The sequence below is a fragment of the Lepisma saccharinum genome, chromosome 27 (assembly GCF_977018435.1).
Source record: "Lepisma saccharinum chromosome 27, izLepSacc3.1, whole genome shotgun sequence".
In the NCBI taxonomy this organism is placed as follows: Eukaryota; Metazoa; Arthropoda; class Insecta; order Zygentoma; family Lepismatidae; genus Lepisma; species Lepisma saccharinum.
The window spans coordinates 56,356,382-56,383,545 of NC_139255.1; the positions used below are offsets into that span (position 1 = coordinate 56,356,382).

A 27,164-nucleotide genomic window follows, 5' to 3' on the forward strand; every position below is an offset into this window, starting at 1 on the left:
TAATATATTTCCCCCCTACATTCATGTCAATGAATATTGACTGCAAATTGTAGAGCTTGTTTCATAAGTATAGAAGTGCCTAAAGTGCTTTTTCTTTCTTTCTTTCTTAGCATTCAGATGCAATTTAATGCAGTGTAAGGAACTTTTTCTACAGATAACGGCCGATTTAAATCCAAGGCGCAAGGAAGAGGAAATGATTGTTTAGATATGTGTGTGTGTGTGTTTCCTACATTTTTACCGTAACAAAAAAAACTAGTATTTACATAAATGCTGTGATACTGACACCTACGCCCACCATCATTCCATTGTGAAAAAAATAAAAGATGTAAAGGTTCGGAAAAGTGTATACCTCGTTCAACTTGGTTTGTAAAGGAAGTCTAAGAACAACATAATTGGAATTCTTTAGTTTTGTATACAGTGGGACAGGTTAAACTATAATTCACGGTTTCATTAACGCAGTGCGTGGTTGCATACGTCAGAAAGCAATCGTAACGCGAACAATTAACAGGTAGTTTCAAAATGTATACACATGACAAAGCATCGCAAATATGTGACTAAGGCAGATTCATTTTTGTGGAATTACGTGTATTATCTATTTCTACGCTAACGAAGGATAATGACCCCTTACTGATCTCACGTGATGTGTTCTGACACAAAACTAAACCGGCTGAAAGAGGAAAGAGTTCATCACGTCCATTGGGAGCGAGGTTAAATCTCTCGCGCTCAAAAATACACCTACATTAATTCCAATATACCAAACTTATAAATTTATATATTCCGTGTACAATACAAAATATAAAAACCTGGTGTCAAAGAGTAACAATGATTATTGTCATGTAGGTAAGAAAACCGTGCATTCCATCAACTCAACTCCACATTCCACAAGCCAACTAAGCGGCAGAATTAGGACTCACCTTGCTCTTCACTTCCACGGTACCGCTGTCAATTCGAAGATGATTCTTGGAGCTCTTCGACATATCGGGAACATTTACACTTCAGTTTGCACTTAATCTAAACACACGAAACATAATAAAAACCGAAAGCAACACAACACTCACAAGGTCACACAAACAACTAAAACCAACTTCATACTTCACTTCGTCACAGTGGTGGAAGCGCAGTGGAAATGAGTGTACACAATATGGGTGACGTCACTCGCACCTGTTACAAAACTTACCAAGTCAGAAAGTTTCCAATTCAATGAAAATAATCCAAGTGCAAATGATTTAAATATATTAACGCAATAACATAAATATTATAACTTTATTATGAAGCTATATTGCGATGTTATTATCTTTCAATTGAAAATATTTTGGTTTCGAGATTATACATGGCGGCTCCCATTTGAGATATAAACAAGGTTTATTTATATTAATTTTCTTGGTTATAAATATGAAATGTGCGAGTTGTTAAGGCATATATAGTTGGAATAATAGCATGTGCAGCTTTTGTGTTGTATCTAAATAGAGAATTTGATCACACAGTCAGTAAATCTTATATTTTTCTAAAAAGTAGGATTTAGATGAATGCTTGGCAATTAGTTTTATTTTTAAATGCAGTAATCTAGTAATGATGCTACATTTTATGAGATTTGTATCTTGAGAATTAATTTTTGAAAACCACTGCTGGTTAAAGAATTAAGCTCTTCTTGATGGCAAAAATAGTACACCCTGATCTGTCAACATTAGACCTGTCTAATAATAAATAAATAAAGTTTTTAGTTCACATACTCACGTTATTTTTCATTTTTGTAGAGCTTACCTGGAATACCATGGGACTTCTTACTGACCCAGGAGCTGGGCAAGGGAAACTAATGAATATATTGGTCACATACCATCACAAATTATGTGCCTTATTGTACTTGGGAGGCCTTGTGTGGTTTGCTCTACTGGCCTATGAACCATATAATGCAGGTAGGTAATAGAGAATACAAACAGTGATTCTCGTAAATATTTGGACACAATTTTAGATAAATCTTCAATATTATAGGATGTACAATCAGGGTGCGAAATCATTTAAAACTGGTGGGGGGAGAAAGATCTTAATCTACAAACCGCCTCCCCTACAAACATACATATAAATTATACGATATACATATTTATAATGTTTTTTAAAGTAAAAATAAATTACTAAATTAGTAATTAAAAATAGTATTATTATTGGTAACAGTTTCATACATAGGAGGCACATTTCTTCAATTTTACACAAGAAGCTACTTACGGGAATGAGTTTCTCCAAGGTTTACAACATTCGTCGAGGTATTTTCTTTCATCCTGGAATATATTTGACCGGGAAATCATTTATTTTTCAAGAGAAATATCTCACCGATGCACAATTGATATTGCTTTCATTTGCTTGCCCTACGACAACCAGATGCTGCTTACTTTTGATGACGTAAGCCCCTGCCAGTGTTTCAAACCCTTTATTTTTTACTATCCTTGCCTAATGTAACCAAACCTAACCTAACCTTATCGGAAATGGTTCGTGGGGCTATCGGTCAGCTACCGTGCATAATGGTTCGTAGGGCTATCCGTGTATGGTTCATGGGGCTATCCGTCCGTCAGCTACCCTTGCATAATGTATAATTTCCACCGGTGACAAACATGATAGTAGGTATTTTTCGGTGAAGAAGGTTGGGTAAAATTTTCGTATCCCCAAAACATATTTCTTCAATTTTACAGGAGAAAGTACTTACCGAAATGGGTTTATTTATACTTTAGGAAGGTCTTGGAAGTTTGTTTTCACCTCGTTGAATTTTTTTTGCCGGTAAATCATGTAATTTTCGACATTAATGTCACTCCGATGCACGAAAGCTGTTCCCTTGATGTCCGTCTACTACGTGAACCAAATATTTGCGAGCGTTTCGTGACGTAACAACCAGTCAGTGTTTCCAAATACATGGTTTTGTAACTGTGTAACAGTTGTAGAACGTAAATAAACGTGAGTTACTGTTCATCATTTCTGATTAGGAACTTGCGACAACATGACGTGCACAGGATCAGTGGCGTGCTCAATGTGAGGTTGATAGGGGTTAAAACCACCCTTCCCCTTTCGCCCAGTATCTCTAAGGCTATTTATGAATGGTTCGTGGGGCTATCCGTGAATGGTTCTTGGGGGTATCCGTCAATGGTTGGTGGGGCTATTTATGAGTCGTTCGTGGGGCTTTCCGTGCATGGTTCGTGGGGTTTTCGAACCCGAAAAAAAATTCTAATTTTGAAAAACAAATTTAACTATGTTTGCCTAACCTAACAGAACCTAACCTAACCTTGCCGTGCATGGTTCGTGGGGCTATTTATGAATGGTTCGTGGGTCTATCCGTGCATGGTTCGTGGGGTTTTTGAACCTGGAAAAAAATACAAAATCACTAACACGAAAGTAGGTATTTTTCTATGAAGAAGGTTGCAACACTGCATAACCACTGATCATGGACTACGCTAGTCAAGATTTCTCCGTCATATCGTGTGTAATGGAAGCAAAAGCGAACAAAATAAAAATACTCGATATTTCGAAAATTGGGATTATTTGCGTGCTAAAAACGAAACGCGAACTTGAAGAACCCTTAGGAATGCGGAATACGTAAGTATCAATGTGAAAAATAGGACAATAAGGGAATTAGAGATGTTTGGTGGTTACTGAAATTTTAATGAAGGTTGAAACTGCATACCCACAATGTGAGTCAAGGTGTGCCCGCCATATTGTGTGTTCTGGAAGCGAAGAAAGGAATAAAAAAAAAAGCATTCAGAATGTGAAAAATTGCGTTTGTTTTTGTGTAAAAAGCATAAAGGCTCCTTGAACTATGTTATGCAATACACAATTGTTAAGTACGAACCATGCAAAACACAAAATATCAGATTTTAATGTGTCTCCGATCTATGAAACTGGTACCTTATTATTAATTACACACAAAGAAATACATTTGTTACTCTTATGTATATCAGATATTTTAATGTAGCAAACTACGTCCTTTACTAACTGGTTAAATATGTTAATAAATTATGAAATAGTTGAAGTGGTTTTATCATGTGTAAGTTTTTATTTAGTTTTTGCTTTATGTTAATATAAATCAGTTAGATTTCATAGTAATTATTGTTTTGTATTCTTGTTTTACTTTTATTGTGCGTATTGATGTAGATTTGTTTACGATCTCTTGAGAGAAAAAGCATTGAACACTCACAACTACACTAATTTGTGTATGTTTTCGATATTATTCTTAGTACAGTATATTTGAAATTAAAAGTAATTGCTTATCTTTTGTTTGTTATACAAAGAATTTTATTTCCTAAACAGTATACAAGATATGGTTACATAGAACGATTATTATTTTATGTATACGGATAAAAGTAGTCAAGCTACTTTCGGAGGTATGCGCTTATGCCCTGGTACCTGAAAATTAACTCAGGGCGTCAGTTCCGTGAATTTTTTACGGATTCCCCCACTTTTCTTTGATTCATCCTCGATTTCCATTATTTTTTTTAATTACAATAATTCACTGTGACATTGGCAAGAATGTCCCAGTGTGAAGAACCAAATTTGTTCGGTTTTCCTGAACAAAGTTGGTTTCACATCATTCTACAAGGTAAGAAGATTAAGATAAAAGTTAGATATAGTAGGAAGTAAATAAGTGTTAGTGTTTAACATTAATATTATTTATGATCACAGATACGAAATTACATAAGTGTGTAATTGGGTGGGTAATGTTTTCTTAGGATAAGTTTTATTGTGTGTCGTGTGCATTAGTGTTGATGGATGAGATGAGGAATGGACATTAACACGATTCTATGAATGTTAAGCAGGGTCTATGTTCTAGTATGTTATGTTTGAGATAGTGAGAGTATTATTGGCTTTGAGATGTACGTATTAATAGTAGGAAGAGATATGAAAGAACGAGTGGTACCTGATGCAAGGAGACTTGCGGGAGACCAGCAAGAGTTGGTCGGACTGGGATGAACATCGGTACGACGTTGGTACCCGGGACATCATCAGGAAGGGAAGAAGTAGGGAGGGATTTCCTGGGAAGTATCGGGTACATTAGTACGTTCAGTAGTGGAAATGTAGAGAATTGTCAAGAATCAGTGAGAGAAGTTTGCAGTGTGTTTAGTAACGAGAATAAAGAAGGGGGTGTAAGATTACAATTTAAGAAAGAAACGAAAAAGAAAAATCTGAGTTAAATTCGGTTGGTTCCTAGGTCGAGTCCTTGCAGTGTTATCCTTTGCCTTTCTCCGGGGAGGCGTAACCTTTTTTCGTTTTGGTGTATTAGTGTCTCCTTCTTGATGTTCCTGTGGGAGGTTCTGCTTCATTATCCTCTTGGTGTTTGTTGTAACAAAAGCTCTCCCCCCGGAAAATTTTTGGTGGAGAATCCATTTGTCTCTGAACACATCATTGAGGTATTCTCTTAAAATGGCCACCTGAAATCCAGATCTGACATCTTATGTTAAGGAGGATTTCACATCGCACCTGGAGGCGAATAATACTGTGCCATGAAAATGGCGGTGTGCAGACAGATCCTCTGGAGTAAATGGTGGTGATTGGTCTGATTTAATGGTATACCATCCTCTCATCATATGCATGCTGTTAAAATAACATTTTGCAGGTTTGTCTACAATTCAAATGGGGGTGGGTAATGGGACTTTTGGTACACCCTGTATACTGTACATACATATGTATCTCACTGCATACATGCTGTTAATTTTGGAACATTGCGAAGAGATGCATAAAAATGTTCCATGTCTGAATATTATTGTGAATCATTGTTTATGATTGTGTGTGTCACACACATGGTGCTTGTATTTTTTGCAGAAGCATGGAACTGTGGACAGTGCTAACACAATTTTTTTATAGCTGAGAATAAAAACTTAATACATAATAATTTATGCACATATATCCATGCATATAATCTTGTATGAAAATACTATAGAATTGTTGTTTGTGTTAATACTTGTAATTGGGGGATTAATTAACTTGAAGTATTATAGCTAGTATATTTTTGACATATTATGACAACTGTTCTAAAAGAAAGTGTTCCAACTGTTGTAAAAGGAACTGTTCGTATATAACTACGTTTCCTTTTAGAACAGTTGGAACTTAAGTCTTGTTGCTTGAAGAAAGTAATTGCTTTTTGTATCAAAGTGCATGTTTTTTCAACTTTTTCCCCTCAGGTACATATTTCTCTGAGAATGCTCTGCTACCAGGGCTAGTTAAGGGGGAGTACACTGAAGACTCGTATGCCAAACAGTATTTAGCAGAGCTTAATGAAGAATCAAGCAGATATGAAACAGGCATACCATATTCTTGGATTTTGGCAAAGTTCAACCAATTGGGACTGGATGCATACACACACAACTTCACACTAAATTATCCCATGGGACAAGGACAGGTTAGTATTTTTTCTAGGGGTGCATACAAGATCCAAGCTGAACATCAGATAAAATAATTTTTATTTTAAACTAACTAACTTATTAGTTTTTTACAATTGTTGTCAGGCGAGAATTAGTGTTTACTGTTGTATACCATAGTTATTATTCTTATTGGCATTTGTCTGGATGAAAGCTCCAAGAATTGATTGATTTGGTTTATTTTACTTAGCTTTTCGGCCACTTTTGGCTAATCGCGAAGTTGATGAGTAATGATATGATTTTGATGAAGGGACACTCACAAAGAATACTGTGTGCAGGCCAGAATTTAAACTTGATACCCCTGGCATCGTAGAGCTCCATAACAAGATGCAGCCAGTTCAATAATTAGATGAATTAAGAAGAATTACATAGGCTGGTTAAATTTATTTATTATAGCGATGAAATCCATTAATTGGTAGATGTGAATATTGATCAATAATGCATACTGTAAATTTGGTGGTAATTTTAATAGTCCAATAGTTTTTACTGCACTGCATTTTGACATTTTGTTAATCATACTAACCCGTCAAGACCTAACCGCATGCAGCCAGGTTTGGGTGTTTATTGGTCTCCATCTTATTTTTTCCCACTGTTTCTCACCTTTTAGTGTTCTCCATTCTACTCTCCTTCCTCAGTATCTTTCTGCATTTCATTCTTCCACTTTACCCCTTTTGGTACTTTAGTATTATACAGACTAACTCATTTGTCTACGTTAAAATTATATTCCCCTCGCAAAGACACCTAACCTAACCTGAGAATCGTATTTGGCGGAATACATGTGGTGGTGGTAGCATCCGCTTTCAACCAGGTAATCTGTAATAATACTAAAGTACCCCCCTTTTCCCTGCTTTTTTTATTACGAATGTAAAAGCATTGTTAATGGATGCAATTTTTGTAAAATAAATGTCTTCCTATAGAAGTCTATCAGAATCCCATGTGGGATTGTTTTTAAGCTTTAAATCCCTTGTGTTGGGTGGTGTTCAGCCATATGCCTTTCAAACGTACAGTGTACACAAAAAAAAAATCGGTAAATATGCGATATCGCCTGAACAGATTTCTTCAAATTTACAGGAGAAACTACTTACTGAAATCAGTTTCTGTAGCATTGTCGAAGTTCTTCGAGGTATTTTATTTTGCGGAAACTGAAAACTTCACCATTGAATGCTGCAGAACAAGAAATAATCACTTTTATGTAAGGAACTTGCATTTACTGTAAAGCGACAATATTATGCTGTTGTTTCCATTACGTACCTGCAGATGGCGTGAGCGTCGAAAGTCATGTGGTCTCGCCAGTGTTTCCAAACGTGCTTTTTTTTAACTATGCTTACCTAACCCAACCTAACCTTGCCGGAAATGGTCCGTGGGGCTATCGTGAATGGTTTTTGGGGCTATCCGTCAATGGTTCGTGGGGCTATCGTGAATAATTTTTACGGGGCTATCCGTCAATGGTTTGTGGGGCTATCGTGAATGGTTTTTTGGGGCTATCCGTCAATGATTTGTGATGACATAATGAACACAAAAGTAGGTATTTTTCAGTTAAGAAGGTTGAAACACTGCATACCCACTCCAAATCGACAAAACACAAGCACGACGCACGATGATTCATGACGAGTGCACGCCATATTGTCTGTTACCCAAGCAGAACAAGGAAGACAAATAATGACTCGTAACATGAAAAGTTGACACTATTTTATGGAAAAAGGCATAACTTCACCTTAAAAAATCTTGCGCAATGCAGAATAGGTAAGTATCAATGCTAAAATGAACAAAATCAACGAGTGAGAGGTGTTCGGGCTATATCACATAATTACCAAAAAATCATTCCAATGCAACCGAATACCAGCCATTTTTCAACCTGGTTGCAACAGGATACATGCAAATAGGGGTATGAGAACTTTGTGGACATTCTGTGTATAAAAGAGAAATGAAATCTCAAGGGTTATTCCAGAGGTCACATACACTTAAGTGTTAATGAAGGGGTTGTTCATGAAATGTTTGCAATTTTATTTAAGTCCTAAAATCATGTTCATATGTTTCTAATTTTTGTTTTTTCTTTCACAGAAATATTCTGGGAAGAATGTGTATGGTATAATAAGAGCTCCGAAATGTTCATGAAATGTTTGCAATTTTATTTAAGTCCTAAAATCATGTTCATATGTTTCTAATTTTTGTTTTTTCTTTCACAGAAATATTCTGGGAAGAATGTGTATGGTATAATAAGAGCTCCGAGATGTGCAAGCACAGAAGCGCTGGTCCTCTCGGTGCCGTACAGGACTCCATCAAGCATCCACCTGGGTACAAACCCAGGCATTGCACTTGCCCTGTCGTTGGCACGTTTTTTCAGAAGTAAGAGAATGAACATTATGGCTGCTTTTAATGTTGCAAATATTAAGTTGTAGATGCATAAAGGAATTAGCATTATATGGACCATTACTAGAATCAAATATAATCAAAAATTTAAGGTTCAGTTTCACAAAGATCACAGCACTGTAGCTGTATCAGCATTTAAGTGGTACATGCATTTGTTATTTACATAATTTATTAGTGTCATTGGGAAAGGGAAAACCAGCTCCTGTACTGAAAATAAATGCTTGTGTTTTTTATTGTTCTAATATAGTGAAAAATAGTGCATTTATTGTTGATTATATTGGATATAATGCAGATAAGTTGACAGTATTAAAAATTTGAGAAGAGGGACATATCTTGAATAGAAATGTAGTAACATTTGAAAGCTTTGAAAAAGTTAAAGGGATACTAAGAAAAAAAATAAAAAGGTCAATTTCCCCATGCATAATGCACGGTGCCATAAAGGCACATTTAGGAGTTGTGTAGGTCCCCACACATTCTCGATCTCAACTTTTTTGGAGGTGAAGTGATAAACACCATGCTCTAGCTGCCTTTACCCCTGAAGCTTACCTCCAGGTACCAATTTATTTGGGGTTGAGTGAACCCCAGAGCCACTTTATGCAGGGACAAGGACAGAAAAAATCTGAACTTAGATCACCCACCTGGGAATTGAACCCAGGTCTTCCACATAGCGGTCAGATGCCCTACCGACCAGACCACCATGGCTCCAGTAGTAGTAATAACTATGCATTTTAAATGTTTTAAGTCCATGTTATGCTCAGATAGGTTAATTGGGACTGGAAGTGAAATTTGAAGAACTGTGCACCCAGGAATTGAACCTGGGACCCTGTGATTTGAAGGCTAAGTAATTCAATACTTAACTGTGATTTCATTTTGGCCTGGGGCTTTTTGAAAAGGACATTTGAGTAAAAAATCAATCACAAAAACTTGCGTGAAGAATATTATAACTTCATATTTATAGTTTTTCTTGTATGTATGCATTGCTTGCATTGTAGAATTATTTTCCTGTAGTTTACGGTTATTACAAGCATAAGAAAACAGTTTTTCTTTGTGACGTTTCAGGAGATTTTATTTTGACTCAAGATACAGTTATAACAATGGTTAGCAATTTTTTAAACAAAAAGAATCCGTTATATAATGGATGTTGTCACTGTTACATTGTTGTTATAACTGTATCTTTAGTCAAAATGAAAATAAATGTCTGATGAAGGGAACGTGTGTTCTCCTGAAACGTCACAACGAAAAACTGTTTTCTTATGCTTGTAATAACCGTAAACTACATGAAAATAATTCATATTTATAATATACTAATCTATTCATGATTGGGGAAAGAGAGACGCGGTAGTATATAAATACGGAGAAAACTAGTACTCACTTTTATCCGCGAAGCTGTTTTTTCTTCTTTTTCGATTAATTTCAGTGGCCACTGCCACCATCCTCGTTGGAACTTGCTGCGCTGTTGCAAGTTCCAACGAGGATGGTGGCAGTGGCCACTGAAATTAATCGAAAAAGAAGAAAAAACAGCTTCGCGGATAAAAGTGAGTACTAGTTTTCTCCGTATTTATACTAATCTACTTTCCACAAATCCCTCGTGTACTATTCCGTGTGCCAACATTTTAATTTGTAAGATTTAGATATTTAGCTTCTGGAGTGATTGTACACCTCTCCACTGAGCTTTTTTTATAAAAAAAAAATGTAGTTTAGTTTGTGGTGTTTGTTAAGGATTATTTTTATTGTGTTTTAAGGGCAGCAATACTTAGCAAAGGACATAATTTTCCTGGTAACGGATCACGAACAACTAGGTGCTCAAGCATGGCTGGAAGCATACCATCAGGTGTCATGCGGGAGGGGAATCCTTGATCACGGTGATATCCTGGGACGTGGAGGAGCTATTCAAGTAGGTTTATATTAAATGTAGTAAGAAATACTTGAACCATTTGTATAGTTTGTCAGTTTTATACACAAAATCAACTTCTACTTTGCACGATTCAATAAATATTTGGGTCTGGATAATCGTTCATTCCCTATATCCCCTCCTCCTCTCAAAATTCAATGGGAATGATTAAGCCTGGTATTTTGGATGCTTTTTTTTTGTTTGTTTTGTTTTGAAAGCCGAATGCATAGCTCAGTTAGATATTCATGGGTTTCATAACAAAAGGAAATGAAGCAACTTTCATGAGGCATTTTTTGTCGATTTTGCAGAATATTGCATTTTTATTGGGTTTATTGGCCGCAGTGGCTCAGTCGGTAACGCGTCTGACTACCATGCTCAAGGTCCCGGGTTCGATTCCCGGCCGGTTCAAATCCGGGAACTTTTCTAACGGTGTAAGCGGCCCCGGCACCCACCCAGCGTCGAATAACATGGGTACCTGGGGGAAACCCTGGGGGGTAAAGGCGGTCAGGGGCGTGATGCTGATCACATCACCCCCACTCACGACCGGATCAAGAAAGTGAGGGGCGTTACCCCCACACCCCCTATACACCTTCATGGCGTGGTGCTATGCACAGGGGAACACTTTACCTTTTTTTTTTTTATTGGGTTTCATGGCATTTTGGTGCATTTTATATATACATTATCTTGTTTGTTTTCTGTTTTCACAAGAGAAGAAATTTCTTAGTGTTTTTATTTGGTTTCTTAAAAAGCAATCCACTTGTTTCTTGCCACTTGGATCCAGGAAATTGGGTAAATTCTTCCTTCTGGAACAAAGAGACTAGTGTAAAAATGCAACAAATGACTTCGAAAAAAATCATGGGTAATTGAGAAAGGAAGTAGCCAAGAAAATTATTCTGGTTTTGAACAAAAATGAAGGGTTTAGTATGCTATGTTCAATTGATGATGTTTTGTCTGAAAAAGTTTTCTACTGGAGAACTACCAGGGGATTTGCAAGATGGTTACATAATTTACTTCAAGTATGCTCCTCTGGTGTCCAGTGAGGTGGAAAGGAACTTTTCAATGTTTAAGTCTTTGTTAAGAGAAAGTTGCTTCGCTTTGACAACCTACATACATTGTTAGAAGTGCATTGCAATGCAGGACTGGTGATACGAACACTTAAGTTTGTTCATTAAAAGTGTATATAAAAATACAGTAGAGCGTCGATTATCCGAAGTAATTGGGGGACATGGGTGTTCGGATAATCGAACTGTACATGTTTATTTGCCAAAAAGAAGTACTGTACAGTAAATTTATTCATAAAAACAGGCATCTCTTTAAGTATTACAAAGTAACGTACAAAGGCAACTTTAGTAGGAATATATAGTATGTGGTACAGTTTATTAAACAAAAATATGTACATATTACGTACGCATTTTGCATGAACAATACATACACCGACAGAAGTGTGCTGATTGTTGAAACACAGCGACTGGCGGCTTGGCCGGTCAGCAGCGCCTTATGAAGGCCCCATTAGAAGCAATGTTCCGCCAGCGGTGGCTCAGTGCGGCGACTACTGTGGGAAACTTGGTTTGGGAGTGAGGGGGATGATGGACGGTAGGGTGGGAGAGTAACAGGTGCGAGCGAGTACACAGTTCGGTTAAGCGGTCGTTCAGTTGACCGACGTTCGGATACTCGACGCTCTACTGTGTATATATAAAAATACTTACGTTTCATGAGTATCTGTTTTACAAAAGAACGACGTTTTGGGATCCAACTGTTCCTTTCTAGAGGTTCTCATTCTAAGCCAGTATGTTCACTACAAAGCCACGTCAATTAAGACATAGTGATCATATTGGCCTAGAATGAGAACCTGAAGAAGGGAACAGTTGGATCCCAAAACGTCATTCTTTTGTAAAACAGATACTCATGAAACGTAAGTATTTTGTGATGTATATATTTATACATACTTTTAATATGCATAACGTGAGAAAGTCGCACACGCCTTGAAAATGAGTAAGTTTGTTCTAAAAGAGCAGTTTGGAAATGTTATACAGCATTTGTTTGTGTTTATAGACCATTATTGCATTTTTATAGAGTATTTTATGGTGATTTAGAATGCATTAATTTCCTAACTCTAGTAAAGATACATTCCTTTTTCTCTTTCAGGCTGCAGTCAACCTGGAACTGCACTCTGATAAAATTGGCCACTTGGATGTCAAGGTGGAAGGACTGAATGGTCAGTTACCGAATTTGGACTTGGTAAACCTCTTTCACAAGATGTGCTCCAAGGAAGGCGTAAAGCACACTTTCAAGAACAGGGTGAGGATTAGCACTTGTTTTTATTGATTCAGTCATAATTTACCTAGTTTACAAACCAATCTCCATGGTGGAATGGTTAGCACAGTACATTACGATAGCAAGAGACCTGGGTTTGAATCCCATCCTTATCTTCACAATTAGCCAACAGTGGTTGAAAAGTGAAGTGAAACCAAGTCAATCAATCACATCAACTAGGGTAAATCGTTGAAATAGAAAAGGGAACAGGTCTGAAAAAACATCAATGCCTTATCAGGATTAAAATTGAGAATAAACTGGCCTAATGTTCACTATTCTTTAAAAATGCTGTTAATAGTTCAAAATTAGTAAGTAAGTTAGTACTTAAGATTTTTTTTATGTTGAGATAACTGCATAAATCAATCGAGGAATATTTTAGAGCAAACTATAGTAAATTAGCTAAAACTTTTATAACTTTTTGGTGTGATATTAAACTGCTGATATGTCCAGGTATGAATGAGTAACATCAACTGCTCCAGCTAAATTCATATCCCAATAAAGCCATAATTTTCCACATAGTCTCTACTGCATTATATTGGTGTTGTGTATGTAAAATTGTGCCTGTTCTTGATAGATACAAATTATAAAGAGAAGGTAACCCAAGTTTGTAATCTGTGTGGGTTACCATGACTAAAAGACTTTGTTATATGGAGGGATGAACGTGGAGTAAAAGTATACTTGAATACGTTTTTATTGTGTTATATTATGTGCTATATTTACACAATTAAACAGGTGTTATCATCATTCAGTGTTGTTCTTAATGGCTTTTATTTATCATGAAGTAAGTCTAAACAACGGGGAGCGAGATGATATCAGTTCTGTAATATTTTTTTGTAGGATGATGCTCCAAATCCTCTCTCCTGGAAAGGCTGGATCCATTCCCTGAAGACACTCCTCTCCATGGTGTCTACCCAGGCTACGGGCATACCTAACGGAAATCACGGACTCTTTCATAGGTCAGGACCAGAGCCTTTTCCCCCAATTTGTGTTTCTGTCTCATCAGGTTAATTTTATCACAATTAACTTTTATATTTTATATACAGGGTGATTCAAAAATGAATTTACAAGTTTAAAAACATATAGAAATCTATTCAGATGACTTACAGAGTCGGTTGAGGTGCCATTGCAAAGCAAAACACATCAAGTTTGTCATACAACATTAATGTTGGGTCGATGTGGCTACCATTTGTAATGCAGCATACATCCCACCTGAAGTCGATTTAATTCCAGACTTTCACCAGTAAGTCAGGCGTCACTTCTGCAGTGGCTGCATTAATTCAAAGTCTCAGCTCAGGTGGTACAAAAACCCGATCTTTAATGAAACCCCAGAAGAAAAATCTAGCGGGGTCAACTCTGGGGGAGCGAGGTGGCCATGCAACCAGTCTCAACGAAGGTTTGGTGCCAAGATTAAATTGTAGGCCGACTAGGAGGCGCCTTACAATACTCCGTACGAAACTTATGTTGCACTGCAGTTGCTGATTGCGTCTCGTGAAACTAAAACACACAGCGAGCACGTTCCGCACCAGTAAAAGTAGCCATTTTCAAGAACAATGCTGACAGGGTGGGTGAGTTCGGTACTAATGAACTACGTGAGTAAAAACTTGATGTGTTTTGCTTTGAAATGACACCTCAATCGACTCTGTAAGTTATCTGAATAAATTCCTATATGCTTTCGAAGTTGTAAAGTCCTTTTTGAATCACCCCGTAGAATTGTAATTGTAACATTTCATTGTCATCTAAAATGATCAAACTTTTTTTTTCAATGTATGAAATATGAAGGAAGATTAATTATTTAAACTGCTGCACTTTATTAATCTAAATTCCAATATTACACTGGAAACTCATGAATGTAAAATAAATATTTCTTTTACGATATTTTAAGTATTATAACTTTTCTAAACTTCTTTACTATTTATTGTTGTTAACTGTTTGATGACTTTCACTTCTGAAATTTAAGTTTAATAAACTAATTATTTTGACAAGACCTATGACAATGGGAAAATGTTGTTGTGCTTGTATTTTTTATTGTTAATGCATTCTTAACAAGAAATAAAGAGACTACAACATTTTTTCACAGTAACATCTAGTAGTAAATGAATTGTGAACATGAAAAGTACTTTAAAATTAAATATTATCATTTTGCATTGGATACTTTGTAGAGAAGTCAGCATACATAATTTCCATGCAACTGAATGTAAGAAAGTATTTGTACGAGGCACATGTCAAAAAAAGGGCAGATATTTTTTTTACGTGGGGCATGTTCAGGAGCATGCCCTAGTATTCTGCAACAGAGATAGATTCGTCAGAGTGGGGTTGCATACGTGCGAGTAGCAGTAAGTTGAAATGGCTGCCATAATACAAAATCCCGCCAAATGTGAAGTGAGATCGTCATACGATTTCTGAACGCCAAAGGACAAAATGCAGCTGATATCCATTGGGAATTGTGTGCCATTTATGAACCGACACTGATGAGTGAAGGGAATGTCAGGCAATGGTGCAGTGTGTTTCGGAAAGGGCGTTCAACTGTCCATGACGAGCGTAGCGGAAGGTCTAGTGTTCAGACGAATAATCTGGTGGAACGCGTTAACGAGAAAGTGTGTTCGAGTTGCCAGTTCGCATTATCTGAACTCGCCAAAGATTTTTCAAAAGTGTCTGCGAAAACAGTGCATCGAATTGTGACTACAACCTGGGGTATCACAAACTGTGTGCGAAGTGGGTACCAAAAATGTTGACAGACGCTCACAAAGAACAAAAAAGGACAGCTGCACATGATTTTTTGGCCCGTTGGGGGGAGGATGGGGATGACCTCTTTTCGCACATAGTGACGGGGGATGAAACGTGGATATCGTACGCCACTGGGGAGTCGAAGCAGCAGTGAATGCAATGGTGGCCCTCTGGTTCTCCTAAAGCGAAGAAATTCAAACAAACCCCATCAATTCACAAAATCATGGCAACCATAGTTTGGGACCAAAAGGGTGTGATTTTTGTGGAATTCTTGGAACCAGGACGAACAATTACAGTAGAGGTGTATTGTGAAACACTGAATAATCTGTGACATGCCATCCAAAAAATCGGCGGAGAGGAATGCTACACTCTTGAATTTTTCTGATCCATGACAATCCCCGCCCACACACAGCTGCTCGTACTGTTGAGACAATTGAAAGATTTTGATGGACACTTTTCAATCATCCCCCTTACAGCACTGATCTTGCCCCCAGCGATTTCTTTCTTTTTCTTCACCTGAAAAAGTAGCTTGCATCGAAGCGTTTCAATGACAGTGACTGGCTCAAGACAACAGTTCTGGACTGGCTGCACTCTCAGGCGGCAGATTTTTACGCAGATGGTATACGGAAGCTTGTGGCATGCTATCAGAAATGACTACGTCGAAAAATAGCCAAGGTATGTACTTGTTTATCAATCGCAATAAATTTCTTCTATCATTTTCTTGTTTTTTAAAAAATATCGGCCATTTTTTTTTTTTACATTTATGTTAATATTTTTCATATCAGCAAACAACTCTACCACACTTTCCATCATCCAAGAATAGTACATGCTATTTATTGTGCTGTTAACCACCAGTTCTAACTGAGAAAAATAAATTACAGGTTTGGCATTGAAGCAATAACCATTGAAGGCTTTGAGAAGAAATCCAAGGCGCATGGTGTAGGATTCTACCAGATAGGAAGGTTGGTATATTAAGTATGAAGAAGTCTACACACACTTTACAAAAGTACTGCAAGAAGCTTATGTATCAGCCGTGAATACAACCATACCTCCAGTCAAAACATGGCTACTTGGTAACTTTCTGAATTCAAATGCAAAACATTCTCATTCTCTCCACACTCTCACATTGCCTGGGTAATAGGACCACACTATTTTATGCCAACTTTCATCATGATCCTTGTAGATCTATCCCTGAAGATGGGGCCCTTCTGCCACCTCCCTCCCCACACACGCTTGAACGCCTCAAGCCACAATGCTGGGGGTCCCAGGTTCGAATCCCAGCCTGGGCATGGGTATTCTTTTTTAAAGTCTCGTCATCAATTCCATCATATTGTCACTCGTCTTCATGATTAGCCAGAAGTAGCAGAACCAAATCAATCAATCAATGCAGTGGAACCTCGATTTTACGTTTCCCACAGGACCAAGGTGAATAAAAATCTTTAAATGCCAAATCGGGGAAAATATTATAACATTTTGCTCTATCGGGACCATGAAAATTGAATGTAAAAAGCAAGAAAACTTAAAAATCTGGGTTCCACTGTGTATATCCATCACAGTCTTTATTAGCTTATATGTATAGAATGAGCTTTGAAAAACTTTACATAACACTAAAAATACAAAGTAAAAATTTGTTAATGTGCATTTCACTTGGATAAAAAAAAGGAAATTAAAAATTACTTGCAGTATTTATCTGCAGAACATATTTGAAGTAATCATTTCTTTTCTCTAAAGGAAAAACATTAAGTTTCTACTGCGTTAAGTATTAGTAGCATCCTAATATACTGTGGTATTTTTACTTACAGAGTAATGGAAGGCATTTTTCGCAGCTTGAACAACCTCCTGGAAAGATTCCACCAGTCATTCTTCTTCTACCTCTTACCATCAACAGACAGGTACATTTCAATAGGTACGTAATCATGTAACACGGTTTTGAATCAGTTTGAGTTGTACAGACATTTACTACCAAACTTTACATACAAATTGAAAAATTCCAAAGTTCACACATGAGCAATCAATGTGCATAGGCTGTATTTTTTTTTACTTATCTTGTAGTACATTTATCGTAGTTCTTGTGATTGCTTGGTGAATATCCCACGGAGGTGGATGTGTTGCAGTCTCCTGACTTTTTTTTTTGCACTGTTTTTACCTTCCTTCATTTCCCATGACAATTCTTGAGGAATGCATGGAGCATTCGACTTTTATTATTTTATAGCATGCAGTGCATTGCAATTTATTCTTGGCCATTCTTAACAAGTAAGAACATGTTCCTTCCAGCATTTGCTAAAAGAAGGTATTCCAGTGAAATACAGTAGAGCGTCGATTATCCGAACGTCGGTCAACCGAACGACCGCTTAACTGAACTGTGTACTCGCTCGCACCTGTTACTCTCCCACCCTACCGTCCATCATCCCCCTCACTCCCAAACCAAGTTTCCCACAGTAGTCGCCGCACTGAGCCACCGCTGGCGGAACATTGCTTCTAATGGGGCCTTCATAAGGCGCTGCTGACCGGCCAAGCCGCCAGTCGCTGTGTTTCAACAATCAGCACACTTCTGTCGGTGTATGTATTGTTCATGCAAAATGCATATGTAATATGTACATATTTTTGTTTAATAAACTGTACCACATACTATATATTCCTACTAAAGTTGCCTTTGTACGTTACTTTGTAATACTTAAAGAGATGCCTGTTTTTAGGAATAAATTTACTGTACAGTACTTCTTTTTGGCAAATAAACATGTACAGTTCGATTATCCGAACAAACCAGTTTTCCGAACACCCATGTCCCCCAATTACTTCGGATAATCGACGCTCTACTGTAATAATGGTAGTTACTGGTAATTGTATAGCCATGTTTATATTTAGTGTCTCCCTCACCATGTCCGTGCGATCTAAGGCATCATGCTTCAGCCATTGGATGCACTCAGGTTCAAGTCTCCTGGGGGAAGCGTAACAACATTTCTCCTGAGATTTCGACATGTGTATGGGACTGGTGGCCACCCCCACCATCGTGGGGGAATTAGGGAGCTACAAAAGAGTAGCATAACCCGGTCACGGAAACCTACGACGACTGGGCATTCGTCGGGCTTCAGGCAGAAGGTAAGATTGTGTCCATAATCCTGTGGGAGTTCAGTAGCCTGTACCCAGGATCTAGTTTGTTTTGAATTGTGATGATAGAAAATCCCAAGAACGATATTAAATCGCTAGGTAGGACACTGTTGCATGTCGTGTATCGGATTCTTCTTTCGTAGGCCTCTACATGCCACCGTTGGGTTTGCTTGGTGGAGGATTGCTTATCCAGGCATTGGCTATTTGGCTGAAAGTGCAAAAGACTGCAGCGATGGAAGAACAGGAAAAGTTAGAAAAGATGAATAGTTCAAAATCAGAGACAGATGGAGCAGGTGATGCACCGGCTGAAAAACAAAAAGTAAGTTATTATACAAAGTCTGTTGTCCCATATTGTTATTATTAAAGTTTGAAGTAAATATTTGCCTCGTTTGTTCCAAATAATCATGCTACCAATCTTCCTTCAAGTTATGAAAATTTAACATTGATTTTCAATTGAAAATTTCAGCAACCCTGTGACTGAAAGTTGAATTGCTTCTATCAGCAGCTACTTTTCCAGAGTGCTGGTATCTCGCAGAGATATCAAAAGAATAATACAAAAAATGCCAGATTTTTATTATGTGGCAAAAGTGAATTTGGGATTCAATGGTGGCTAGAACATATACAGTCTGTAACAAAATAACTGCAGCACCGCTCAAATGATGGGAATATTGAAATATGTTTAAATTGCCATTGTAATAATGTGGAAAACAATGGCAAATTGCACCTGAGATTGTTCCTTGATCCTTTTTTGTTATTTTTGTTCTGCTCTCTTTCCAACAGGTGTCTCTGACGTCTTGTGTGCAAATGGCTGCCGCCTGTAAGGGGTGGCATACCAAGTTCTGAGTGCCATTTGTGTTGTAATAATTTTCACGTTTCTCTTAATGTTCAATGGTTATTCCCTAGCATATACATTGAGTTTTGTTAGCAAAAACTAAAAAAAAAACTAGCTAAAAAAATTATGGTTGAAATGAGATTTATTAATAATGTCAGTTTGTTCAAAATCAAGAGGTAATGATTATTTTACTGAAAATAAAAGAAACAAATGACAAAAGGTCAACATCCAGGCTTTAACAGACACATAAAACAAAGCCCAGGATTAATCTAAAGTAAAATATGAGCGGTATAATTATCTACATATCAACTAAAACACAGTTTGCGTTCCATTGTGTTACGTGGTGCAGTTATTTTGTTACAGACTGTATATCTATGTTTTTCCCCTATTGAGTACAAATCACTGACAGCAAAGATGTACATTCTTAGTTTTTTACGTTATATGCTGAAAAATAAAAACAAAAAACAGTAGAGGGATTCTTACACAAAATTTAAGGTCTATAAAGTACACAGTAACATAGTAATTAATTTTCCGAAAAGAATCGAAAAACTTACATTGACTGTGATACATACTTCCATTTCTGCGCACATGCACCAAAAAGGTTTAAATGTTGTTACAAACTGAATATAAACTAACTAACTAACTAACTCTCTAGCCTTCTTAAACCCGAAGGTTCATGGCTGCAGCGACACAGGCCTTCCATCTGTCCCTATCTTGAGCAAGTTCTATATACTCTTTTCCATCTCTACCAATTTCCTTTCGGTCCATCTCAACGTTGTCCCTCCATCTTCGTCTTGGCCTTCCTACAGGTCTCTTACCATCAGGTTTCCCAACAAGAATCCTGTGAACTCCTCTTTCCTCGCTCATTCGTGCCACATGGCCTGCCCACCTAAGTCTTCTTGATTTAATTATTCTAATTATATCTGGAGATGAATACAAATTATGTAGTTCTAAATTATGTAACCTTCTCCACTCACCTGTCTCCTTATCCCTTTTAGGTCCAAATATTTTCCTAAGGATCTTATCTTCAAATACTCTCAATTTGTGTTCCTCTTTCAATGTAAGGGACCAAGTTTCACACCCATATAATACTACAGGCAAAATTACTGTTTTGTATATTTTAACTTTTAGTTTCTTAGATATTAAACGAGAAGACAAAAGTTTATGAAGAGAGAAGTAACATGCATTTCCTGAATTAAGCCTACTTTTTATTTCCTCTTTAATATAATTTTCATTTGTTAATATTACTCCTAAGTATTTGAATTTGGAAACTGGTTCAAACGAGTTGTTATCAATAATTAGATTTTGATTATTACCTAACACTTGGTTTCGGCCTGTAAGCATATATTTAGTTTTCTCTTTGTTAACTTCCAAACCTATCTCTTTAGCAGTTTTGAAAAATATTTTAGCATTATTCTTAATTGTATTTATATCATCCCCTAATAAGTCTACATCATCTGCATATGCTAACAACTGAGTCATACAATTTAATTTTAGTCCTTCGTTAGTTTCTTTTACCTTCCTAACAGCATATTCTAAGGCAAAATTAAAGAGCAATGGAGATAATGCATCTCCTGGTTTTAACCCATCATGAATTGTAAATTTGTCACACATTAATACCCACGTGAATTTTACTTTCCATTTCACTGGTGCATACTTTTATCATACTGAATATAAAGTACTGTACATTTGATGGCGCAGTGGTTAACGCCTTGTAATCAAGAGGTCCAGTGTTCGGATTCCACTCTAAACTTTAGGTCCAGTCCCAATTAGCCTATCTGTACATAAAGTGGACGTAAAATAACAATCCATATTTATAGAAACAGGTTTTCATCTGGGGCTGGTTTTGTGAAGATAGGCTCTGTGGCATTCAGTCACAACGGCATTGGCAGCAGCATACACATGACTTATTAGCAGGAAGCAGGCTAATGCCTAATGTCCTACATGTATCCAAAATAGATTTGCACTGAAGGAGGTGATGCCTCGTAACATCTATTGCTTCATACGCTCGTGTATTTAATAAAATAATTCTCTTGCAGCGCACACACAGTTTTGTACCTGTCAGCATCTACTGTTTGGGAACGCACATAGCAGGCATCTGCCTTCAGAATTCAGCTGAAGCTTTCAGTTACATAGGAAGAGAATTCCAGTATTTAACAGAGGATTCCCTTTGTGTGGGTTTTCTGGTAACCTCAGCAGCTTTCCTGTTTTTGCCGAAAGTAGTACAGAGGTACGTTAATATTTTATTTTATTTTGTGCTAAAACTGTTTAGTGAAATAATGTTTTTTAACAAATCAAACTGTTCTGAACCATTACCAAAAAAAATGTGCCTTTTGTGCCGGCTTGTTTCATTTTATTAAATTTTAGTGATTTTTATTTCGAGGGTTTCCACTCATTTTCACAAAACAAATTCCTGGACTTTTGTAGGTAATTTTAATGAGGTACACAAATTGTATTGTAATAAAAATAAATATACAGTGTTAGCCTAAAAAAATAGACAGTTTAAATGCTTTATAAATTGAAATTTGTTTGTTTTATCAGGAAGCATTTAGTACTGTTTTACAGAGAAAGTCTTCAAGTTTATGACCTCCACTTTTAGTTTGTTTTTGTGACGTCAGCATCACGTGAGCACCCTTGACGTCAGTTTAGCAATATGGCCCCTAGCCAGGTAGGAAAGATTTTCTGTGTGCTTGAGTTTGCAAGAACTAATTCTGTTACTGTCATACTTCGTAGTCTTAGAACAAGGTATAGCAAACCACCAGCCACAAAGTGGAAATGTCCTGGCAGAGGAGAACTGAACTATCTCATTGATATCTGTCGTGTTACAAAAGGATCATACATACGAGGTGCATTCAAGTTCTAAGGTCTCCTATTTTTTCTTTCATAAACAACTTACACAACAGAGATGAAACTTCATTCACTTCTCAACATAGTCTCCCTCTACACGTACACACTTTTCGCAACGTCGACCCCATGATTGTATGGCCGCCGCGAACGCTTCTTTACGGGTCTGCTTGCCCCACTGGAAAATTGCCGATGCAATAGCAGCATGAGAGGAAAATATGCTGCCCCGGAGAAAGTCCTTCAGCGTTGGGAAAAGCCAAAAACCACTAGGTGCAAGATCAGGGGAGTATGGACGGAGCATGTGATTAACTTCAAATTTGTTTTCCGTGAAGAGCGGTTGAACAATGGCCCCCAATAAGAAGGTGTGTTGTCCTGATGAAAGAACACAGCTTCAGCCATTTCCGGCTGTTTCTTTCGCAACGCTGGAAGCAACTTGGTCCTCAAATCAGTTTCATAGTTTGTACCCATCATTGTGGTACCCTTAGCATAGCAATGCGTGAGCATAACGCCTTCGCTGTCCCAAAATATCTTTTCTCCGCAATGGAGTAACTGTCGTCTGGTTCGTGGGCAAGGCTCCTTTGGTTTGTTTACAAACGACGTTCCTTGAACTATTGGACCCACAAACGCACATTGCCCACGTCCATGACACCACCATAGCATGTCTCAGTCAATTTAAGATGAATATCCATGCAGGTGAAGAAAATGGATAATAACACGCTGTTCTTTCGATGTAAGTGATGTCATTCCCAGTATCAAAAACATGTCCGTCGTAAGCACCACTAGCTTACTATGGGCCGTTTCGTGCTGTCATCTGGCTTAGTCAACCTTCAAGAATGGATGCTGCTTCTCAAACAACTCTCACGTCTATAACTGCTTCTAGTAATGAAGAAAAATTTGGAGACCTTAGAACTTGAATGCACCTCATAGAACACTTGTAACTTACCAATGTATGAGTATTTCAGCCCTATTATTAAAAACTCTTCTTTCTGTAAAACTTTGAAAGTGTCTATTTCTTTTATCCTAACCCTGTATAATTCTAATATTGCATTGCAAATAGACTCACTCATATTGTTATCTACAGGGGAAGCAAAACCTTTGATTACAATTTGGAGTTACTGAATATTGCTGCTCTGCTTGAACTGGGAACCCTTCTGTTGTCTGTGGCTATGTACAACTTCTCACTCGCCTTGGTGGCAGTCATATTCTATGCACCATTGGCTCTTGCAATATCTCCAAGGCAAAGCAGGTAATTATATTATACAGTGGAAACTCGATTTTACGTTTTTCAGGGAACCAACCTGCATGAACTTAAAATGCCGGAAAATGTAAAATCGAGGTAAATTTTGCTATGTTGGGACCATGAAGATTGAACGTATAAATGTATTGAATGTAAAATCGGGGTTTCACTGTAACAAAAAAAACAACATTATGTACGTTATGTTACTTTGTATAAGAAAAATGATGTCTTTCTTAAGGGCAGGAGGAACAGTTTTGTGTCCCACCAAAGTTTCCCCACTGCGAGCTGAGGAAGAAGAGGTCTGCATATTGGATGGTCATAGGAAGCGGGGAAAACTCATGGGAGTATTATTTTATTTGTTCCCTAGGGAATATCAAACTCCTGATGGCGCAGCAAAACATATCAACGGAAAGAACTTTAGACATTCCTCTGACAACTGAAATTTTCAAACTCCCATTTGATTAGTTGTAACTTGAAGTTAATTCTTCATAAGAAATATATGAGAATCTGTAAACACCTATCAATCATAATTTTACAGATTGTATCTTGCTTAATATTAAACTTTAAAAAATCTTCCACTTGCCCAATCCAACGATATTGAAATAAATCCACACCTGGTGCAGTCACTCTTTTCCCGAACACATTCTGGACAAACGACGAGCATAGCCCATCAAGTAACTACTGTCCAATAAGATGGGTGATGGGCTTAGCCTCCTGCCCTTCGCTTTACACTCATATTGTGAATGAAGGTGGGCAATAATCATACCTAATCCCATACGTGTTGTAACCACCTCTTTCAAATTTGAACCGCTACATGTCAAGTTTTCTTTGTTGCTAAATTTTACTTTTACTCGTGTTGAATTACATTGCACTTTTGCTTATACTCTCGAGAATAGCATTGAACAAATTATATGCACATTGTGGAAACTCTTTACTTCGGATTTCACAATTAATGATGATTTCAAATCTGAAGAGGATAAATTGTTTCTATATTACATACTGAAATATTTTCCAATAACTTATTACAATGTTTAATTTTTTTCTTTTAACAGAAAAATATTCTTAAATGAGAGAAAATGTAACTGGAAAGAGAGATCTTATATATTTCAGAAAGATTTGGTAAATCATAATAAAGTTAGCAACATATATTCTATGATTTTCTGAAAATTGATTTGTTACGTTTGGAAATAAGTTGTAGAGTAAATATGTAAGTAGTGAAAAAATTGTGGCTTATTGAGATTCAAGGCTAGGATTCAATTAGTTCTTATTTTCAGTAATAGTGTTCTTAGATAAAGCACAAAATTATCTTGAAGCATGGTAAATTTGTTTTCCGTTTACTGGGACAAGTTTTAAATTTGAAATACAAATAATACAACATAAATCCTTTAATTTCAGGTGGAAGAGTGCATTGCTTAAAATAGGATGGCTACTTCTTCATCCTTTAGTGTTTCTGATGTTAGCTGTGATGTCATTCTCTGTAGCATCCTTCCCCGAAGAGTCCTGGCGTATGATTGCCGTTAAATCTTTGTCAGCTTTCAAACATGCTCTTGCATTCGGTGTGGTGGACAGCTACATATATGGGAACTGGTTGTATAACGTGGCATGTGCTGTTATGTTTCCCAATTGGTTGTTGTTTTGGACAGTGTTGCACGGAAAGTCAAAAGTACAAAGTTAGTGCTGTATGTGCTAACAGTTTTATGTTGGCTCAATATTTATCCTTCAAAAAATTGTTTATTCCAGTTTGATTTTTTTTCTGTTATGCATTTACAAAGCAAATGGTACCAGTATTAAACTCTGTGTGTATGTCAAACCATAAATATACGAAAGATGTGTATGTGAACAGTTCAAATTCAAAACTGAAGATGATTTTCATTGTTTGATGGTGCTCCAATGTGTGTTTAATTGTTTCATGTTATTGTTTAATTAAAATGTCAATGCCAAAGTTGTTTTTTTTACCGAGATGGATAAAATTATGTTGACATATTTGAGTTTTCTTTGCACTAGAAAAATAATACGAGGGTTGGTACAAAAGTCATGGCAACTTTCCAGACTTGAGAAGAAATTTCCATCTCCGTGATGTGTCCCAACTCTCACCTGCTGAGACAGATGGTATTCGATGCCTCCCACATTGTTGGCAGCATGTTGAGGACACTCTCCGGGACTACTTTGAGGGTCCTTTGTTTGTGCCTCTTGTTTTTGTACTGGCAGTTTAGTATTGTGTGTCCTGCATCCTCGCAAGGGGGGGGGGGGGGGAAGTTGCCAACCCTTGTATGTAAAGATTACAGCAGTACTGAAGGGGAATGGTATAGCCTGACCAGCTAAGTCCCGATTTGCACAGATCGCTGCAGAGCAGTTCTTATTACATCATCCTCCCCACCACTCTTCTACCTACTAGTCTGGCCTTGAGAGTACGAGTGGTGCCAACTCGGCAAGATTAAGCTGAAACAAATATGACAAACTATATTTACTGTGTAGATTGACGATGCCTAAATTGTTTACAATGTTGCAACATATTTGCAAAATCAGAAGGAGTTACATAAACTTAAGTATAATGTTGTCGAGTCCACAAGCGCCGCCACGGAAGTATCTAAATGGATGGTTTCTCAAGTTTTAAAAGAATTGGATTGATTTGTTGATTTAAGTCCACTTTATGCACAGTAAGGCTAATCGGGACTGGACCTACAGTTTAAAATGGGATCCGAACCACTATGTGCCTCCACCAGGAATCAAACCCGGGACCCCTTGATTACAAGGCAATGGCACTACCACTGCGCTATCGGGGAGGCAAAGTTTTAAAAGAAGGAAGAGAGTCTGTGGCGAAAGGTGAGCTGAATTTCTGTACTCCGACAGGTAGAAAACAGCCCAGGAAAAAGCTAATACAAATTTAGTTGAAAATACTCAGACCATTCCGCTCCCTCCAGGTTGCAACACTGCGAACCAACTTCGCTGCGAAGAATGAAGTGGGTAAATGTTGTGTGAGATGCACAACAGCTATTTGTAGCATCTTGTTTTTAAACTTGTCAAGTTATAATAGGTGCGGTGCAATCCAACATTTTGGCACATACAAGGCCCTCTCCAATGTCATGGGCAGGACCTTGTGGCACACACATTTACATAATGTTGAAAATGTCTAAACCCTGGGGGATAGCACAAATTGACATGTGAGAACCAGAGGGACATAATTTATGAAATTTGGTACGCCTCATGTACTCGTATATTGGATACAAATACTGAATGCATTTCTGAAGCTAAGGACAGGGACATTGTTTTTTATTTTTGTTCAAACCTGTGGATTTTCCAATCCTCATTGGCTCAAGTTTCAAGAATTGGCTACAGTTATTTGAGAAGAACACGTACCTGTTATTCAAAATTGTGCATCTCTAATGTCTCTGTTTCAAATTATTAGTTCAGTTGTGTGCGTAGTGGTGTGCATCAGCCAGCATCTGTGGTGTA

The 27,164-nt window shown here is 37.3% G+C and overlaps 2 protein-coding genes across 2 annotated transcripts in view; one reads left to right on the forward strand and one right to left on the reverse strand.

Annotated features, from left to right (window-relative positions):
* par-6 (partitioning defective protein 6) overlaps positions 1 to 1,127 on the reverse strand; it is a 99,529-nt gene extending 98,402 nt beyond the window's left edge. The window contains exon 1 of the mRNA XM_083113339.1: positions 915 to 1,127. Within this exon, the coding sequence (XP_082969465.1) occupies positions 915 to 977 (63 nt within the window). The 5' untranslated portion in view covers positions 978 to 1,127. The remainder of the gene's footprint in view (positions 1 to 914) is intronic.
* Positions 1,128 to 1,351: 224 nt separating this feature from the next.
* Positions 1,352 to 25,692, forward strand: GAA1 (glycosylphosphatidylinositol anchor attachment 1). The gene is made up of 13 exons (XM_083113338.1): positions 1,352 to 1,483; positions 1,755 to 1,913; positions 6,156 to 6,373; positions 8,579 to 8,738; positions 10,505 to 10,656; positions 12,799 to 12,951; positions 13,804 to 13,922; positions 16,572 to 16,652; positions 17,493 to 17,596; positions 18,942 to 19,117; positions 21,670 to 21,860; positions 23,556 to 23,720; positions 25,107 to 25,692. The coding sequence occupies exons 2-13, from the start codon at positions 1,772 to 1,774 to the stop codon at positions 25,384 to 25,386; spliced, it is 1,941 nt and encodes a 646-aa protein (XP_082969464.1). The 5' UTR covers positions 1,352 to 1,483; positions 1,755 to 1,771; the 3' UTR covers positions 25,387 to 25,692.
* Positions 25,693 to 27,164: the final 1,472 nt, after the last annotated feature.

Excerpts from the sequence above, each read along its gene's own strand:
- GAA1 (XM_083113338.1), top strand. The coding sequence starts at position 1,772 with ATGGGACTTCTTACTGACCCAGGAGCTGGGCAAGGGAAACTAATGAAT. Across the intron at positions 6,374-8,578 it reads ATCCCATGGGACAAGGACAG|AAATATTCTGGGAAGAATGT; the intron begins GTTAGTATTTTT and ends TTTCTTTCACAG. Across the intron at positions 12,952-13,803 it reads AGCACACTTTCAAGAACAGG|GATGATGCTCCAAATCCTCT; the intron begins GTGAGGATTAGC and ends ATTTTTTTGTAG.